The 21,119-nt window shown below is 38.3% G+C and overlaps 1 protein-coding gene across 1 annotated transcript in view; it reads left to right on the top strand.

Moving 5' to 3' along the window:
• Positions 1-21,119, top strand: part of LOC145764888 (uncharacterized) — a 52,660-nt gene that overhangs the window by 11,966 nt on the left and 19,575 nt on the right. Inside the window, exons 3-4 of the mRNA XM_082576582.1 lie at positions 12,009-12,183; positions 13,307-13,469. Of these exons, the coding sequence (XP_082432708.1) occupies positions 12,009-12,183; positions 13,307-13,469 (338 nt within the window). The remainder of the gene's footprint in view (positions 1-12,008; positions 12,184-13,306; positions 13,470-21,119) is intronic.

The raw sequence follows: 21,119 nt of genomic DNA, 5'->3' as shown, positions 1-21,119 counted from the left end.
ATCTTTTATTTTCGTTACAATGGAATTTTGCTCTGCCATAGTTTTGAATATCACCGTATAATAAAATGGGTCTGCTACTATTCGGCGAGTCCGATTCGGAGAGTCCGATTCGGAGAGTCTGATTCGGAGAGTCCGATTCGGAGAGTTCTCTATTCGGAGACAGCCTTTTTTCGGAGAGTTCCCTATTCGGAGATTTTTTGAAATTTTTTTTTGAAAATTTTCTTTCCGCTGTCATAAATATGATTTAAGATCTCAGTGGTTAGGTCTAAACCCCACTCATCTAAAGCTTCGAGAATTTTAACTATAAAAGAAACGATATTGTGGAATAAAATACAAAATTCTCTACTGTAATTAAACAGAAGGCGTCGTTGGATTTAGAATTTTTTAATAGTTGAGGATTCTAATAATTAGACCTCCCCAATCCCCGGACTTTCTTTTGTTTTCATCTATATTGTGACTTTTCTGCATGGGTTTTCAATGCTGATTTCAAAAATATGCATAAAATTTTTTTTTTGATCAATTTCTGGGAAGTTATTCGCTGTTGCTTAGCAACAACTTTTCGTAAAAATTACAAAAATTCCCTTTAAAACCCGTTTACTTTTAACCTAGTATGCTGATATCTAGATTATCCGAAAGCATTTCTTCTGCTAAAGAATTAAAAAAAAATTATTAAAATTGGACAATCGGTACCAGGGTTATGACCGTTTAAGTACCCAGATTACGCAGTCACGCATGACTGATTTTTGTTAATTTATTGCCAAATGATACTAGAAAAATGGTGAAAGTTGCTGTCAAGGGGTTTTTGGTGGTAAGGAGTTCAAAAAATATATTAAAAAGTGTCTCATAGCAACAGAAAAAAAGTTATTAAAAAATTGATATGAACAGTCATGCATGAATGATTTTGTGGCAATCGCTTCATTCCTACAACGAAATGTATTCCTTGGGCACCACAAACGTTAAATGCCTGGAGTCATGTACAGTATAACGTGGAATTGATCATCTCAATGTAGCTAATATCTGGGTACCCATTGCACTTGATGTTAGAATACACGCTTCATTGCTCGGAAAGAGCTCTGATCAAGTGCAAGATGGTCACGGTCCGCCACAATTTCAATAGCATCTCTCATCTCTCACCCAGCATAATGTAGTCTATGTATCTAAATCATGTGGCAAAAAATGGATTAAGTCAGCTGAACTTAACGATAACCTTCTGTAATGCATTTCAGGTTTCACTATTGATCAGTTAGCATTTTCTACTTGTATCTTGTATGATTATATAACGTATGTATTGTATACACTTCTACTGTCTAATATTCCGTGTGTATTCATGTATCCATCATGAAGTTGAGGAAGAGTAAAATGAACAATGGTGGTTTGCTTGGTAATTTGCAGCCTTTAAAACATTTTAAGGAAGGACAATTTAGACCAACTACTGGAGATGTTCTTCAGAAATACATATATCATCTTCAATTAAAATCCTCGTAACCACCAGAGTGGGAAGCTCGTAGCTTGGGATACAGCAGTATGTCTAGCAAAAGTATGGCAGCCTGCTTGCATTCCACTGATGACAAAACAAAATATCCAAAACAAAATTATTCGTTTGGTTGATGAATACAAGAAATACAAACATGCCAAAAAGGAATCTGCTGCCTTAATTAAATTTTGAGAAACACTGACAACACGATTTATGATTGATTGAATCTTTATCCTCGGACTGGGAAAGATTCTTGCAAAACTTAATCCTGGCAGTTTCGCATACTTGTAGAGGCTTTGAATCACTGACGCAGGCCCGGTCACCGAGATTGACAGAGTGAAGTTTCTGATTGTTAAAGTCTTGTTGCCAGGGAACTATTTCATCCATTAGATGTCGCTGAATGGAGAGCAGTCCTTAACGTGCTTTGCTCAAGCGCACACCCCGAGAGTTGAACCAGCGCCGCTTGATCTTGAAGCTTCTTCGTTCCAGAAGTGACGCGCTAACCAGTTAAGCTATCGGGGCGATATCTGCTAGGAATGCTGAAAATCTTATTAACAAAAACAAAACATTGCTACCAGAAGATAAGGCAGAAGATATACAGTTTCTTAAATTACGTGAAACAAACCAACCAGCACATGCAGAAAGTCACAATATAGATGAAAACAAAAGAAAGTCCGGGGATTGGGGAGGTCTAATGCTCGTATATTCTAAGTTTGCATGCAGAAGGCAACGCAGGATACATGTCAATTTTATCTGAGCAAACATTAATAGTTCAAAAATATATTTAATTCGCTTTTTAGTCTTAACATCTCAATGGTTAGGTCTAAACCTCACTCATCTAAAGCTTCGATAATTTCAAGTATAATAGAAACGATATTGTGGAATATACTTGTATGCGTATCCTAGTCAGCTAAAGTTCTCTTTTCTACACGATTTCAACGTTTAGCGACGTTAAAACGATGTAGAAACGGCAATTTCTGCGGTCGGGATAACTAGGCTACGGTATTTCAACGTTTAGCGACGTTTTAACGGTAGGCCACACATTTGGTTATCTGTTACTACAATGTAAAAATGAACTGTTAGGCTAACTGGGTTCTTGGAACAAATTTTTACTGGTCGAGATAACTAGGCTATGGTACCCGATAATTTCCTTTCAATCCAAGCTGTAGGCCACACATTTGTTGATCCAAACTACCGGTAATCATTTTAACTATTCAAAAGTACTAACTTATAGACATAAACATGATTTTTTTTTGTAACAACTTCTTTTTTTTATTTTCCATTCATATCTTAAATTTTTCTGAAGGTGTTGCGGCCGTGCCAAATTTCTTTCAACTCAATCACTTACTTCGGTCACAAGCACGTTTTAACGTTTGCGTTTTGTCGCTTCTACCTTTTTCTCGACCTTTGCTATGTTGACGAGTATTGTTTTTGATATGATGGTCACAAATAAAAACAATTCAACTGAACTGACATGACGAATTTTCATTTAATTGTTCAAACATTTTATTTCTATTTTTTCTGCACGATTTCAACGTTTAGCGACGTTAAAACGATGTAAAAACGGCAATGATAATTAGGTTACCGTACCCAATAATTTTCAAAAAAAATTTTCCATTCCATAATAAAATAGTAGTTGTGCCAAGTTTTTAGTATTTTTTTGAAAGATATTGTTGAGTGAAACATGCTTTGAGCAATTTTTTTTGCACAATTATTGTTTAAAAAATATTTAATTTATTTTTTTTAACTTTTAGCGCCCTGCTTCTCTAACTCTTATTCTAAATCCTCATAAGATCGATAAACTGTGACATCATAGTGCTATCATTTCAGCTGCATAACTGTAGCTTATATTGTAACCATGAGCTTTGTTTTGTCCTAGTTTCAGAATAGAGCAGTGGTTCTCAACTTTTTTTCTTTTTTGGCCCGTTTTCAACCACCAAAAATGTCTGTGGCCCACTATCCCTTTCTGTAACCACACAGCACAACGCACCTTGTAAATACAGTGATTCTAAACATTTATGGCGTATTTCTCCTTTGAAAGCCTCAAGTACTGGCAATTCTTCCGCACAATAATTCACAAAAAGAATACTAACCACGGATCGGCAGAAGTTCAAGTAAGCTACCGCGTTCAGTCATGGCTTGACTGTATTCATAACATAACGCTCGAAGTTGAAGGGACCGACCAAATTACTTCGAGTTATTCATAATTCGAGTTATCCGTAGTTCGTGTGCATGCATGTAATTGATAAGCGTTTTGCAGAGACCAGTCAACCTCCTTCGAGATAGAGAGAGCTTCGAGTTAAAGAGCTTCAAGTTATTGTGCTTTTGACTGACATACTCTATTTATTACATTATACAGTGTTGTAAAAACCTAACGTTGATGACATTGGTATAGATTTTAAATCGCATTGACATGTCATTGAGAATTCAATCAGATTTTTATTTTGTTCAAAAGATTAAGGGCTACTATATAGGGTTACCAGGAAAAAGAGATGTTCACAGAATCATTGACAATTGGCAAAAAGTTTATTTTTGATGCTCAAAAACAGCAATGTAGACGAAACAACAGACAAGCAAAACGTACCGCTACACACATACAAGACAGCCCAACAGGAGACTAGGGATGCCCAAAGTAGAATAATTGCCTATTATAGAATTTATTTTCAGATCTAGAATTTCGAATCCTATTCTAGAATCCTCGGCGTAAATTTTTAACCTTTTCTTTTTATTGAGAAAATACACATAACGGCATGAAAAAGAAGCTGTACAAAGCCATCATTTTAGCAAGTTCTCATTCTCAAGTTCAATCGTTTTCTTCTTGCCTTTGTTCTCTCAAAACAACACACGCGCGCACACACACGTAAGGGACCTCTGTTAATCACATGCAGAAACGGATTGGCATGCACGACGCACGTGACTTGCGAGCGTTTTTGCGGATTGGCAGAGCATTTAAAAAAAAAAATTATTTTTTCATATTTTTTTCCTTTTTCCGTATTATTTCCGAATCCAATTACTCGATAAAAAAGCGTTTTTTAGATTCGATTCTGGATGGATTCGAATCTTAAGGATTCAAAATTCTACTTTGGGCATCCCTACAGGAGACTTGAACTTCAAATCGTTTTATGTACTATCAATCTAATCAGAAAATAAAGAACTCAAAATGTTCCAACCGTTTATTATTTTTTACTGTGTTCTGTAAAAAACTCTACCCTAAATTGCAGATAAGTTGGGGAATAGATCATCACGTGAATGCAAACTTTCTGCTGATTAGATGGTTGACTAAGGGAAAAACGACATTTGATACTATTTGCTAAATTTCAAAGTTTTGGAGAAATCTCCAAAACTATACAAAATACTGTTTTTTCTATATGGTTGACAGTTCAAGGTTTAGAAAAACAAAACAAAAAACGATATGATATGACATTGCATATTCTTTCATATCATGTTTTATTGCCCCTGTTTTGCATAGCATTCATCAGTGAGTTGCTGTTGCTCAAACCACCGAGCAAAAATCAATCAACTTTTGGAAACAATATGATGAAAGAATACAAAAAACGGTGTGTTACATGTCCATAAAAATGCATTTCCTGCACTCCCATCTTGATTGCTTTAATATGGGTGATAAATGGTACACGACAACTGGGCGAGACAAAGTGGGCGACGAGCTAAGTGGGCGACGAACCAAGTGGGCAAAGAGTCAAGTGGGCGACGGACCAAGTGGGCGATGGTAGCAAAAGTATAATGCGTGAGAACTGTCATTACCTCCCTTCCACAAATCAATTATTGTATTTTAAAGTAAAAATTAAAAGTCATATTTTATGATCTAAAACAGAAAATATGACTTTATTACTACTGACAAGCTTCGGTGACTTCAAACACTCTTTGGCCATTCGTTTGTCACTTTTCTGAGGGGTTTCTCTTAAGCTACACGATAAACCGTGACGTCGCAAAGCAACTAGATAAAATATATATGTCACCACCACTAAACTTTTGCTACCGTCGCCCACTTGGCTCGTCGCCCACTTGGTCCGTCGCACACATGGCTCGTCGCCCACCTGATCTCGCCCAAGTGGGTAACGCCCACTTTGTCTCGCCCAGTTGTCGTGTACCGGGTGATAAACAGGTGATAGTGAAGAACATGGTGAAAGGTTTTATCAGGACATTTTTTATATCATATGGAAAGAAAATGCTAAGGCGGTGAGTTGAGGGAAGAGGCGTTGGGTTGGGTTGATGTAACGTGAATGAGGGAAGAGGGCACGTATGGTCCGTAGTACAAGAAGATTTTTAGAGTGTTTTCGTCTTGGCATGATGCATAACCTATTAGTTAATGGTTATATTTGTATAATATTTATTTGTGTTTGCATGCTTTTGCTTACCCTACACAATACACAATTACACATAGAAAATAAGGCTGTGTAATACAGAAAATTTTTGAGTAAAACCAACAATCAGAAAAAGTTAGATTTTATCAAAGTTGTTTCAGAGTTTTTTTTGCAATTTTGGTGATTATTTCATCAGTTTCATTCTTGTGCATTTCGTTTTCAATTCATTGTGTAGATCAGTTATTTTCAATGTAGCCTTTTGCTTCCTGACTTTTGCTCCCTTGGTGATACAGACGAAATCAGTTAATCGAATCACCTATTTGTGAGACGTTTTGATACGATTATATGATTGATTCGTTTAACCAATTTACTAAAAAAAAAGGTTTGGGCGTAATTGTTGGGAAGATGTCTGTGCTGACTAGGCCGCAACGCACATTACAACTGATGCTTCCTACAACTGTTTACAATTCTGGTTAAACTTTAAAGAGTTTACTAGTTCTGTGTTACGTAACACTATGCTGTATGTTTTAGCCAGCAAAACTGGTCCTTTTTACGTTGATTTATCATCTGCAGACATTGAAGCAATGTAAAAAAGACCAGCTTTGCTGACTTGGCTGAGCAGGTATGATCAAAGCATTATTCTGCAAACTGCGGCAATCGGACTTCTTTTAATCTCACCGGTCTCTGTGACGTCACAACGCGAACTTTGACATTGACGTTTTTGATTCAAGCGTGCTTTTTTTAGCTCCTACCAGCTGTGTAGTTTTGAGTATGGAACGTGGCCTAAGAAAATAGTGGTATGGTAGAAAAACACGGCTCACACACATTGTTTTGAAATCGCAAAGTTTTTATTTCAAGTCTTTTGCGCTGTCTGGTAAAATAATTAATTTGCAATGTTCTTCAACTGAACGAAACTGCACAAATGAAATTATGCACTGCATTTCACAACAATAGGCTACTTTTTTTCAGCAATTTAAAAAAAATTCTCCAAAGGTTTCTGGTAAAAACTTTTGGACATGCTTTCCAACACTTCCCTCTTAAGCCGAAATAATTTGTCCATGTCCATTCCTTGGAAGGCCAGTCGCCGACGAATGACATCAAAAGCATTTAAACTTCTGTGCGAAAATTGGTTCTTTGTAGTGCGATGTCTAGCACATAAGATTATGGCCTGGGATTACAGACACTTGTTTTTGTTTTGAGCGCATGCGTCTGTCTCACCTTTGCTTCATTTCGCCTTTGAACATTGCAGACAATAATGCGAAGCAAAAAAGAGACATTCTCTTTTCACTAACTGGTATAATTATACAATTAAATGAATGAAGTATGCAAACTAGAAGCAAATTCTGATGCTTTTATCCGACTTATTCTTTTAAGCGGTATAGTCAAGTGGGGCAAAAAATGCAAAATTGACAAACTTTTGATTTTCTCGCTGAAAAATTGGCCAAAAAGTCAAATTTTACCCTCTATTGATCAATATTGATACTCCATTGATGTATCCAAAAAATTGGAGCATTAAGTTTATTCTTTTTATTTTTATCGAATATTTTGTGTTGTTTTTTTTCCCCAGTGTTTGGGGCAATAAAAATCATGCATGGGGTAAAAAAAAACAATCAATTTTCACAGCAAATTTTATTTGTTAAAAGCAACACAAAGCAGAAGAAATAGGTATATATACAGATGAGGATGAAATTGTAACATCTTGTTCAAACAAACAAAGAAGTTTATGCATTATGAAGTCCATATTTGCTTAGGAACACAAGTTTTTCTTTTACTTCTTCTCCTTCGGCAAAACCAAAATATGATTTTGCACGTCCGGCAGCAGTTAACACTGCAGTTGAAAGGCCCCAAAAACAATTTTCAACATTTGAGGATATATCTGTCTTTGTTGGCCAGTCCCAGTACACTGCATCTTCTGAAGTTGATTTCTTGTGCAAAAACTGAAATTCAGCTTGCTCAATTTTTCCATCAAACTCGTCTCTAAAGACCTTCAGAAGTTTTTCCCAATAATATGTTCTTGGCTTCTCCCAAAACACTGCAAAGTACTTTCCAACTTGCTCTTTGCCTATTTCCAATTTAATTGTTCTCTTTTCTTTCCTCTGTTTATTTACACTTTTTTCAGTTAGATCTTCTTTCTCTTCCTCTACATCTTCCATTCCAACAACTATGTCTTCTCTTGTTTTGTCACTTATTTCTTCATGTTCATTGTCAGACTCTTCTACCATCTTATCCTTTGTATCTACTCTCCTCCTGTCTTCATCCATTTGTCTTTAAATTTCTCTCTCTATCCTTTTTTCTATTTCTTTCTCCTCCTCCAGGTCATATCTTATTTATTTCTTAGCTTTCTTGTCTTCGTAAATTTATTTCTTATCTTCGTCTGTGTTCCTTTTCCTTCTCTCAGCTTTTCTCTTTTTTGCAATTGTTCCATCTGCTTCAAAGTTTTCAACTTGCACTTTATATTCTTCATTTGTTAAAATGCTTGCATTCATCTTCACTCTTCTTCTTGTCATTTGTATGTCGTCCGCTTGATGTTAACACACTTTCTATCAAAACCGATTCATCCTTTGGCAAGTCATGCGAGTACTTTAGGATTTAACTAATCAGAAATTATCCTGAAACGACACTACATTGCTCAATGAGACTTTTTTTTTTCTTGCTCATTGCTCAATTGAGACGACCTCAAAGCTAATCATATTGATGAAGGGCAAGTCAAGTTAAAGCATTTTATTTGCCTCAACGAAATTTCCTATTTGCCTATATATGAAACTTAATGCTACCAGGACTGGTTAAACTAACACTGAACTGAGACTTCTGAAACTGGTAAATGCTTAGAAGAAGGTTAAGCTTTTGAATGGCTACTTGGCAGGAGTTCAACTAGTGGAATAGTACACAAATCAATTAACTACAAAGAACAACACAAAATGATTGGAGCGTCAAACTTCACGCTTAACTTTGCTTTTCCTGTCATGAATCATCAGTACATTGGGATTAATGTATTAATTAGAGATCAGGAAACTGAAACAATGCAAGTAAAACATTAAAATGTTACTTTAATTCCTTATATAGCAACCAAAATTGTTTTAAAATGAAATTTATTAAAGATCGGGTAAAAAAAAACAAGCACAGGGAAAATAAAAACAAATTTTTTTTGCCCCAACACATTGTGTAGTTTTGGGGTAAAAAAAGACAACATAGAATAGAATGAAAGGTTAACAGTAATCAAAATTGAAGTACTGGAGTACAATCACACTAAAATATCATGTAAATACACATAAAAAATTTGTGATTGTCAACAATCGTTTTCGATCCACAAAAAGTTTAGTAAAGAGTAGAGATGTACCGATATATCGGCATCGGTATCGGTGATATCGGCCATTTTTTTAGTATCGGTATCGGCAAAATTTGGCCGATACTGAACATGTAAAAAAAGGCGTTTGCTGGGGATTTTCTGCAGAAGCAAAGATATAGATTTTTTAAAGTTGTAAGTAACGTCACATTGATGTAGAAAAATAAAAACCTGTTCAAATTTTTGATACCTCACATTCCCATGACTTCATGCGCGCACCTTTTGGCATTGTTTGCTTACAGTGATTCTTTCACTCAAACAAAACGTTTTGTTTCAGCAGTTTTGCGTTATTCGATTTTTAAGTTGTGAAGGAGACTCAATTTCTCCAATACTTATCATTAGTGTTTCTCTTTTACTCTTAACAGAGGATAAAACCAGGTCAGGACTGCCCAGGTGGCGAAAATGTGTAATTTTGCATGGCGCAGGGCGCTCACTGGTGCGGCGGGCTGTTGCGGTTTGCTGGCCATAGCGGTGTGGCTTCCACGCTCGCCATTTAGACCATCCAATCAACTATATGTTTCTCGGCAGCCGTTTTGTGGCAAGAATTGACATCGACAAGAATTGAAATGGCTAGAGTGGAAGCTGCACCGTTGTGGTTGGCGGGTCGCGGCTGCTCGCTGTACTGGTGGGTGCTCGGCCTTGTGCTGGTGGCCGAGAGGGGCGCTCCTTTCTTCGCGGTGGGGTTGTCGTATTGGGCGCGGCAGGACCGTTTTGATCGGTTTGGTGAGGATTCGTGGTCCGATTGCTTTCGTTTTGGGCCTGCATGTTCTGCCATGGCATTGTTTGAGCTTGGTTGGTTTGTTGCAGCGAGGGGTGGAAGTTGGGTCACGGACTGGATTTTTGGATCTTTAGCAGCGTGGGGGGCGATGCGGGATTGTGCATTTTTGCTGCCTGGGTGGTCTTGGCCTGGCAAAAGCTTTTCAACCAAACGACAAGCGCCCTTAGGTTGCACATTACTTGTCGAATAGTTTTTGTACGACTACACAAATCACTTGGTTTACATTTTACATCTTATTATCAATTATGATAGCCTATTTGGAGAGTTTGCGCAAACACTTTATTTAATTTTTCAGAAACCCAAATTATGATGTAATGTTTCTTCCCTTATACCCACTAAAACCTACTATTATGACACAACAATGCGGTTGAGATTGGATTCTTGAATCTTTAATAAATTATGCCAATTGAAAGCTTTTTTTAATAGTTTTATGCAAATAAGGTAAAACTTAGCATTTGATATAATTCCTTGCAAATACCAAAATTGCTTCTTTTTGTAACACCAAAGTATCGGCCAAAATATCGGTATCGGCCAAAAAAGTGGTATCGGTACATCTCTAGTAAAGAGCAAAAAAAGTTTTTTTGGACAGTTTTTAGGTCAATTTAGTGATTTGCATAATACTTGAAGATTACTTACCTCTAAACCTGTATTGTATGTTAAAAAACTATGCAAATAAATGATGTTTCTAACCATGCAAAGCTTTTAAAAAAAAATCATTCTTAGGGGGAGTTGGGGGGGTTGTCCTTTTTTACCCCAAGTACCCCTATGTTTTTTTTTGCCCCAACTGACTATATGCGCTTAACCGATGTTTTTACTTAACATCAGATTGGATTTGGTTTGGGATTTCATGTTTTGATTCAAATAAACGATTGATACGTTTAAGCAGTATACTATTAACCGATTTCGTCTGTACCATGTCTTCTGGATGGAGGTGTGAGCATGCGGCTATAACTCGGTGCAAGTCAGCCTGGAAAAAGTTTAAAGAACTCCTCCCTATCCTCACAAGCAAGCAACTTCCTGCTGCAACCAGAGGACAAGTTTACTCTAGTTGTGTGAGGAGTGTCATGCTCTATGGCTCTGAAACGTGGGCTACTTTAGCAAGCACCGTCAAGCGCCTACAACGTAATGACAGAGCGATGGTAAGATCGACCTGCCTAGTCAAGCCTGAAGACAACATCCAGTTTGAGACTCTTCTATCAAAGCTCAAATTAAAAGACATCAGTGAAGTCCTCCAATTAGGCAGACTGAAATGGCTTGGTCATGTTGAGCGCAGCTCAAGCTGGATCTCACAGGTCAGATGTGTCAACATCGCAGCACAGCGGGGTCACGGTAGACCAAAACTTTCTTGGGAAGAACTTGTAAAACGTGACCTTGTAGCCCTGAACATGGACTCTTCCAACCCAATAAATCGCGAGGTGTGGAGGGGAAGACTTTGTTCTCGACAGACAGACAGGCCACACCCTCGACATGAGGATTAATTCATAGCCTGAATGATATAGGCTAATCAAAATTGGTTGATGATGATGTAGATGTTATTGTAAAATCAGTTATTTTCGTTCGTAGTTTATAGTTTTATCTTCACTCTAATTGTATGATGTTAAATGCCTTGTGGTTGCTTGGTTTTATCTGTCTATGGTTGAAGAAAGTTACCTTGCTACCAAAATTGTATTTTGGTGATTAGTTATGACACTTTTCCACTGACAAAGCTCTTACCTGTTCTGTTCACCACACACAACGAATATTAGTTACAACATTTTGTTCGTCTTCTTTCTAAGAACTGGTAAAACTTTGCAAGACGATGCTTGCAAACAGTTCTGGTATTTTTGTTCCTTCTGAGATCAACCCTCCACAAAATTATCTCCAGTTTATTTTTATCAAAATTAGACAAATTTTACAAATCTTTTGTGGATATTTTATCCCAAAATTGATTTCTTGACCACCAAAATGTCAGGAAACGTATTTTTGCTTTAATTTTGCATAAGGTTTTGTATTAATATGCATTTTCTCGTTTCAAAATCTCCACCAAGATCAAAAATACGAATCAGAAATTTATTTGAAGGTTGAAGTAACGTGTTGAAATACTTATTTCAGTGCACTACTTGAAAGTGTATTCGACTATGTGGTCTGTGTTGATATTCTGGACAGCAAAGATGAAGCACACTTAGCTCTTCTAAAGCGGCCAGAGCTGGGAGTAACTTTCACCAAGTTACACTGTTGGAATCTGACGGACTACGATAAGTGTGTTTTCATGGATGCGGATACATTAGTAAGTAACATGTTAATTTTATTTTGGTATCTGTTCGTCAATTGTGTTTGCACCTAGTTCAATCATCATCATTAGGTTTTGTTTCTTTAACGTGCAGCTGCAGGTTTTGCGGGGAAGTTCTACACTCGTAGGCCCCACTCCAGATGTCCAGGTAGCTGCACGCATGGCAGATTGTTCATTGGCTGTAATTAATTTCAGCCATTTATTATCATTTTACAAATGCTTGTTTTTATAAATGAGTTAAATTATTTGCTCAAGAGGTCTGAAAGTTTTCTTTTCGGTCTCCCTCTAGTTCTTTTTATATATCTTGGTGGCCCATTCTGTGGTTATTTTGGTGGAAGGGCCCATTTTGGAGAATCCGAATCAATGACATCCCAATTCGGAGACAGCCTGTTTTGGAGACGACCGAATCGGCGATTTCTTGAAAATCCAACAGTCTATTACTGTTTTTAACCTAACCAACTTATTTACAAATTACGGTTTTGCCACCTTTTTCTTTTCTTGGTTTTGTCACTGTATTTTATTTCCACAATATCGTTTCTTCTGCATTCTGACTAAAATAAATTGAATTGAAATTTAGCGAAAAATAAAAAGCAAATTAAAATTTATTTTTGGACTATTAAATTAAAATATTTTCTCACTGTTGGTTACTAACAACGTTACTTTAGTTGAGACTTTATTTGAATGATCATGAAATGCCATGTGACAACTTTTTTTTGCTCAAACTTTATTTGATTAAAAATCTCTTATATGCTAATCCCTTTGAGTAAACAAATGCCACTGTGAGATTTTAGAAATCTCCGAAAAAGGCTGCCTCCGAATCTGGATATCTCCGAATAGCTCCAGACCGTTATTTTGACCCATCTGTTATCTGCCATTTTTGCTACATGTCCTGCCTATGCCACTTCAGACTATTGCTCTCCCTATCTATCTATACGCTTCAACGTCTCTTGTTCCCGTATTGTGAGGATTGGACGTCTGTATTTTGCTGTTACCTCGTTGTAATATTACATTTTATGGCTTTACTTTCGTGAAACAATGGTTAGTTTAAAAAAACTCCGCTTCAAAATGATGAGCCTTTCCTATCATTAGATATTAATGTCACTTTCTATTTATTTTACAGCCTCTAGCTAATATTGACGAGCTATTTGAAAGAGAAGAGTTCTCTGCTGCTCCTGATGCTGGATGGCCGGACATGTTCAACTCGGGAGTGTTTGTGTATCGACCATCAAAGAAAACATATCTAGCTTTGATCGACTTGGCAGAAAGCCTGGGAAGCTTTGACGGTGAGTTTGGTTTGCAAATGAAACCATCACTGCGTAATGTTCCAGCTAGCATTTCAGTCCTTTTTAATATTGATTCAACGTCTACAAACGTTCAACCAATATAAAAAGGATGATTTGCTGAATGCTGATGGTATATATTATCACAGCAGTTGTGTATTCACTAGATTTTGACCTTGCATTCGTTTAGTTACAATTTCATAAACTTATCACTCAATGTTTTTCAACCAAATCTTGCATGCTAAAGCAGGGATCCGCAAATAGTGGGTCGCAACCCAAATTTGGGTTGCAAGACCATCCACAGTGGGTCGTAAAACGGTTTAAACTTGCTCTTAATATAACTTGTATGGCAAAAATAAATACAATCATATAATCTTTGCTGTGCCGAGTTTCGTACAATTTTGTACAAGAAAATTGATACTTTCAATTGTAGTAGGCTACAGTAGTCCACGGTTATAAAGCCTAGAAGACACCTTGAGCCAGGACATAAAAACTCTCTCAGCTTATCTCCAGAACTGGCGGCTGAAACTCAGCGAAACCAAAACTGTGGCAGCAGCTTTCCACCTACACAATCGGGAAGCTGATCGTGAGCTACATGTTCAGAACAATGGAAAACCTCTGTTCTTCTGTCACGAACCAAAATATCTTGTGGTGACACCAGACAGATCGCTTACATACCACCACCATTTGATGTCACTGCGCAAGAAACTGACATCTCGCGCTGCGCTACTCAAGCGCCTGGCAGGCTCCAGCTGGGGGGCGAGAGCTGACACTGCGTATAGCAGCCTTAGCCCTTGTCTACTCTTCAGCAGAGTAGACTACTGTGCACCTGTTTGGTGCCACAACATCGACACTGCCGTAAACAGCGCCCTGCGCACAGTGACCGGATGCTTGCGTCCCACACCATTGGACAATTTTCCTATACTCGCTGGCATCCAACCAGCTGAGCTTCGTCGCGAAGAAGCCACCCTGTCTCTCGGCCGACAGGCACTGGAGCCTAACCACCTTCTCCACCACAAGATCTTTGCTCCCCCAAACGAGCACCCCCGTCGACTGAAATCAAGACACCCATTCGTGCCAGCCGCTCAACTTCTGATCAACAAAGCTGATGAACAAGACATCTCTTCTTAGGCGGACCATAAATGAAATTCTGAATGAAAGTCAAATAACCTACCACCAGACTGCATTCGTTCATCTCCGACGCCGACACATGCCCCATCGGCCTGACACTACAAAAACAGGCATGGGCGGCTGGGCGCGCCTCAACCGTCTTCGTACGGGCATCGGGGTTTTCCACTCAACCATGCATCAATGGGGAATGACCTCTCCGTCCTCCAGTAAATGTGGTGCCGAGGAACATTGCAAACCACGTCATTAATGACTGTACCATATTCAAGCCACCTAACGGAGTGTAAGGTCTACGCGTCATGGATGATGAAATCAAAGACTGGCTGCTCTCTAGTAGCCTTGCAGTGTAGTCGGGGAACATCGTGAGTCTGGGGTGGTAATAGAATAGACACTCGGCCCCAGAGGCTTACACGACGATGACGACGAAGCGCACGGTTAATAGGTCCACCCACTTATTAAGCCAAATATGATGATTCATTCCGGAATTACTGAAAGTATAGGAGTGATAGAAAATTGTCCTCCCCTTAATAAGCCCAAAATCGCCCGGTCCTGATGTGGGCTTAAGCGGGGACCACCGTAAACTTATTGGAATTGATACTAAATTGCAAAGGATTTTGCGCAAAATTATATGCTTCTGAAACGTTTGGGTCGCAAAGATTTCGAACACTTGTTTTTTGGATCGCGCCAAAAAGTATTTGCCGACCCCTGGTTTAAAGGATACTGTTGTGACTTTTGAGCTGGTATCTGATTTGGTGATGAGACATCATTCAATGTCGGTATAAAAATATTATTCGGTATATAGCATCAATATTCAATACCTTTGACCAGCCTAATAATCGAGGATGATCTGATATGTTTGCCGGAATGAGATAGGGGCACCTAGGTTGCAAGCTCACTCAGCACATAGTAGTCCTTCAGTTGCGCCTTGAGGAATGCTCCAAATTCCAATTAAAACTACTTTTGGAAACTTTCGCCAAATGAAAAGTAGTTTCCGCTAACTTGAGTAGAAAAAAGAGAGAAATTTTATTGACTTATGCCTGGACAGCGCAGAAGTTGTTGCTTACTTCTCAAGGTGAAGATTTTACTTCGTCCGATACTATTAACGTCAGTGAGCATAGTCTGTAAACGCATGTTTAATACTTGAATCCTCAGATTTTTTTCCTTTTTGGTTGATACCTAATAACCGTTTTTATCACTCGAAAGTATGCACGGGATTACTTCCAGTAGTGTCCATGTAATTAACTGCACGACGTTAAGTCTATGACAGGACAGAAATCACTCCGAAAACTGAACACACAAAGCAGCCGCTTCTACGCTACATCAACCCACAAAAACATGTTGGCGATACATATGGAGGCATCAAAAAAAAAAATTTTCTAATTGAGATATCCAGTTATTATCCATAAAGCGAAACAAGCTGTAGCAGTAAGCTCACGAAATTTCTGCCCACCATATATAAGAAATTTATTAATGGAAAAAAAGGTTAAATATTTTGAAATGTAATCTGAATCTGGTAGGCCTATAACCGTCTGTGAGAGTTTCCACAATGTTAAGGTAAGGACTTCGTATCTCTTAATGGTTACGAACTGCACTGGAGAACGTTCATTTATGGTTTTAAGAATAAATTAGAAATTATTTAAGATGAAGCATGAGTCAAAGCCGTTTGGCAGATTTGGGACTACTTTGAATAGAAAGTGAAGTTGCAAAATTGCTTGATCTTGACTATATTACTCATGACATTGCGACTGCAAAAGCGAGAAAGGTCACCGTCATGAAATTTGTATAGGCTGTAAGAGTGTAAGTTTTATATATTTAAGTGACTTGTAACTTTAAGTATTGTCCTGCTTTAATGACTTATTTCGCTGCAGCATCGATAGTAATGCTTTGAGAAACTACCTGCGTTAGGGTGCGTCGTGTGCCCCAATGTTCATATTTTTTGTATTATTTTTTCTCAATGGTGAGGTTTCACTGAAATAGCAATAATATGAAGTTTCAGCAAAAAATATTAATGTTTAGGTCCTCCACATTGTAGTTACAAATACAGGAATTTGACCCCCATACTCCATAAATACCTTGTTTTAAGATAACACTGGTCTACACGATTTTTGCTCTATGAACTTTGAAAACTGATTGAAAGTAATTTTGGGGTGCTGAATCCGAATCTGACCTCAGATTTATCCTATCACATCAGGTTTGTGAGATATGATAACAGCAAATTGTTAGTTTGGTCAAAAGTGGAAGATTTGACCTTGCGTTTATTGCACATACATATTGTGGTATATCCAGAAATCCAGGCCATGTGGTGCATAAGTAGCTGAAATACACCACCAACTATACTTTTGATACCAATTTGTTTTCTAAGCAACATTATTAACAAGGCAGTAATAACAAGCTAAAAGGGGGGCTAAAAGTATAACTGACCCCCTCCCCCGTCAATGTTTTGCATGAAACCACAAAAATTTAAGCAGGCCTATGGTAATGCTTGTCCAGTAACCTTAGTTAGGCTGTTTTGTCCTGTCTAACGCTAACCTTTCGTTATAGGACTGCATTATTATGTTGGTGGTGAACGCAACGCCAAACCTTTCACTTTGACAATTAAGTAACAATTTGTTGTTATCATATCTCATAAACCTGGCGTGATAGGATAAATCTGAGGTCAGATTCGGATTCAGCACCCCAAACTTACTCTAAATCAGTCATCAAAGTTCATGGTGCAAAAAAAGGGAGCAAGTCTTTTAGGCGCAGACAGTTAGGCGCCGGTCAAATAGGCGTGCACACTGTGGCGTCAGGATATTTAGGTGCGGAGCACTGTGGCGCCCATTCATTTAGGTGCTATTGTGGCGCGCCTATTTGAACGGCGCCTAACTGTCTGCGCTTAAAAGACGTGGACCCCAAAAAAATTCTATTTTTGTAGACCAGTGTAATATATACAACCAAGCAACCACACGGCATTTAACATAATGGATTAAAATTGAACATAAACTATAAGCTACAAACGTTAAGTTTGGTCAAAAGTGGAAGATTTGACCTTGCGTTTATTGCACATACATATTGTGGTATATCCAGAAATCCAGGCCATGTGGTGCATAAGTAGCTGAAATACACCACCAACTATACTTTTGATACCAATTTGTTTTCTAAGCAACATTATTAACAAGGCAGTAATAACAAGCTAAAAGGGGGGCTAAAAGTATAACTGACCCCCTCCCCCGTCAATGTTTTGCATGAAACCACAAAAATTTAAGCAGGCCTATGGTAATGCTTGTCCAGTAACCTTAGTTAGGCTGTTTTGTCCTGTCTAACGCTAACCTTTCGTTATAGGACTGCATTATTATGTTGGTGGTGAACGCAACGCCAAACCTTTCACTTTGACAATTAAGTAACAATTTGTTGTTATCATATCTCATAAACCTGGCGTGATAGGATAAATCTGAGGTCAGATTCGGATTCAGCACCCCAAACTTACTCTAAATCAGTCATCAAAGTTCATGGTGCAAAAAAAGGGAGCAAGTCTTTTAGGCGCAGACAGTTAGGCGCCGGTCAAATAGGCGTGCACACTGTGGCGTCAGGATATTTAGGTGCGGAGCACTGTGGCGCCCATTCATTTAGGTGCTATTGTGGCGCGCCTATTTGAACGGCGCCTAACTGTCTGCGCTTAAAAGACGTGGACCCCAAAAAAATTCTATTTTTGTAGACCAGTGTAATATATACAACCAAGCAACCACACGGCATTTAACATAATGGATTAAAATTGAACATAAACTATAAGCTACAAACGTTTTCGGCCATACACACGTTAGCCCTTATCAAGTACCAAAAAATAACTGCTTATCATATCTACAATGAAAATGAATGACTGATCTAAACACTGAATTGAAAAACGAAATGCAAAATGAAACGGCAGAACGTTATAAAACGTTCAAAGTTGGCTATTATTTTCAGCTTAAATCTAGGACTCCCTCCTACTTGTGTTCAAATGTCGTGTACAAGTTCACTTGTTCGCATGACGCGAATTGTACATACATCGGTATGTCTACGCGGCATTTGGCCACGAGAGTGAGGGAGCACTTGGATTTAACTAATTTGAACAAGCAAAGTGCCATTAAAGATCACATATTCGATTGTCAAACATGTTCAAATAACAAACCATCCTTGGAGTCCTTTAGAATTATGCGTAAATGTTTCACCGAATTCGACACTAAAATCCACGAGGCTTTGCTAATAAAATCATACAATCCTCGCCTCAATACACAGTTGTTTGCCTCAGGTGCTTCTTATCTACCGTATTTTACGGACCATAAGGCGCACTTTAAATTCTTTTTTTTCCTCATAAATTGATCGTGCGCCTTATGGTCCGATGCGCCTTATGTATGGATCAAGTGCGGTAGTGCTTTATTGCCTACACTCAAAACCAGTACCGATATACTATTATATATCGTTGAGGTAAAACCAAACTGGGTTATGTCCACTTTTAGTTTTATTGCAGTGTCTCGGTTTTTGAGCGTAGTTCTTTCCAGCACTCCAGGTTTGCAAAACAAGGTTGTAAGTATTGTGGCACTTACATGGTTGTAAGTATTGTGGCACTGGTTGGTTTGACCCATTCGAGATATCAAAAACATTCATACAATTTTTTTGCGGTTATCTCAGTTTGATGATTTTGGACATAACTCCATTTGGTTTTACCCCAACGATATGGTCCGGTGCGCCTTATGGTCCGGTGCGCCTTATAATCCGGTGCGCCTTATGTATGAACAAAAAACTAATCAAAGCAATTTATTGACAGTGCGCCTTATAGTCCGGTGCGCCTTATGGTCCGTAAAATACGGTACTCAACGTCTTTTCTTGATACGTCATATGTTGCGTCTTTGCCTGGTGTAATTTAAACGCCACGTGATGTGCCTTTCTTCTGTTCTGCCGTTTCATTTTGCATTTCGTTTTTCAATTCAGTGTTTAGATCAGTCATTCATTTTCATTGTAGATATGATAAGCAGTTATTTTTTGTTACTTGATAAGGGCTAACGTGTGTATGGCCGAAAACGTTTGTAGCTTATAGTTTATGTTCAATTTTAATCCATTATGTTAAATGCCGTGTGGTTGCTTGGTTGTATATGTCTGTGGCTGAAGAAAGTAACCTCTTTACCAAAATTGTAGTGTAATATATGGATTATGCCTGCATTGTGCTTGGGCAATTGGGCATGTTGATGAAGACTTGCAGTTTTTGTCAGTCGGGGAATTATGTCATTCAAGGTGGCTAACACTTGCTTGTAGGCTACTTCGTAAATACACTCATGTAATCAACCCTTCCAAAACTTTCATGATCTTGTCTGAGTATTGCATAGTGCATCAAGGTTTGCTTCCCATCTTGGTTTGAAATAAAACACCACAATTCATTATCTGATGGGTCAAAAAACATCTTTAGCATGTTGCAAAGAAATCTTCCCAAACCAAGAAGTAAAACAGATTTCCAAGAAGGTTTTGGAATGCAATGCATTATTCGCTCACTCTGAAAATGTCATTGTTGGTATGCTATTGCTAGGTGATGAAGACTGCCAAGTTAGAAGAGCAGCAGTCCAACAAATCTATTCCTTAGGTTCACAAGCACAGGAAAAGCAAAGGAAGAATCATGTTGGCTCCTCACAAAAAGCAGAAGATGAAAATCGAAAGCTGAGAAAAGAAATTTCACCAGCGGTGCCACCTGCAATTTGCAGATTTCTTGTGCCACAGCTTAATACTAGAGCAAAATCATGCCACCAACTTGTGAAGCTTGGCACAGTTCATACGTCTGAGCCACCTATCATGAGATCCCTAACAGACCAACAGCTTGACAATGTCATCGACGAACCTTTGCAGCTGGATTATCCTTGCCACAACCAAGCAGTGGAGCGTCACGTCAATCTTGTGACTGAAACAAGCTTATGTGCTGTAGGTTTTCAAAGAATGGATGGGTTGATTCGTCAGAAGGTGCGATCTTGTCAACTTATGAAAGAATTCAACAGCAAGAAGCAGTTCCCAGTAGGGTTAACCCACTAGATTGACATGTTCACCCTTTTGTGCTGATTGCTGAAGTCTCAATGTAGTACCGGTAGTCTAGCACATGCAGCAGCAGCCTATGGAGTATATCAATCTGTGTGCTGGTATATTCTTGACAATGATTTCATGGCAGATCACAGTCTCTAGCACATGCAGCAGCAGCCTATGGAGTATATCAATCTGTGTGCTGGTATTTTCTTGACAATGATTTCATGGCAGATCACAGTCTACCCATCACCAATTACGTCTACCCATTACAGTATATTATATATATATGCTGTACAGCTGGTAATACAACATAGTGCTCATGTCATGTACACACACAGTAGCAAGTAACAACTTTACTGCACGACCTGGGCCCTGGGGGTGACTAACTGGACTGTTCAAAGTGTAGGTGCATAAAACATGACATAATTGACATAGTGTATATATATTTATATATGCGTTTTTTGTCATAACTTTTTTTCTAGTGAAATTAAGGCAAACAGTCTTCTT

The sequence above is a fragment of the Aplidium turbinatum genome, chromosome 2 (assembly GCF_918807975.1).
Source record: "Aplidium turbinatum chromosome 2, kaAplTurb1.1, whole genome shotgun sequence".
Taxonomy (NCBI): Eukaryota; Metazoa; Chordata; class Ascidiacea; order Aplousobranchia; family Polyclinidae; genus Aplidium; species Aplidium turbinatum.
Note: the sequence above shows the minus strand (reverse complement) of the source record. Positions and strands in the feature narration are given on the sequence as shown.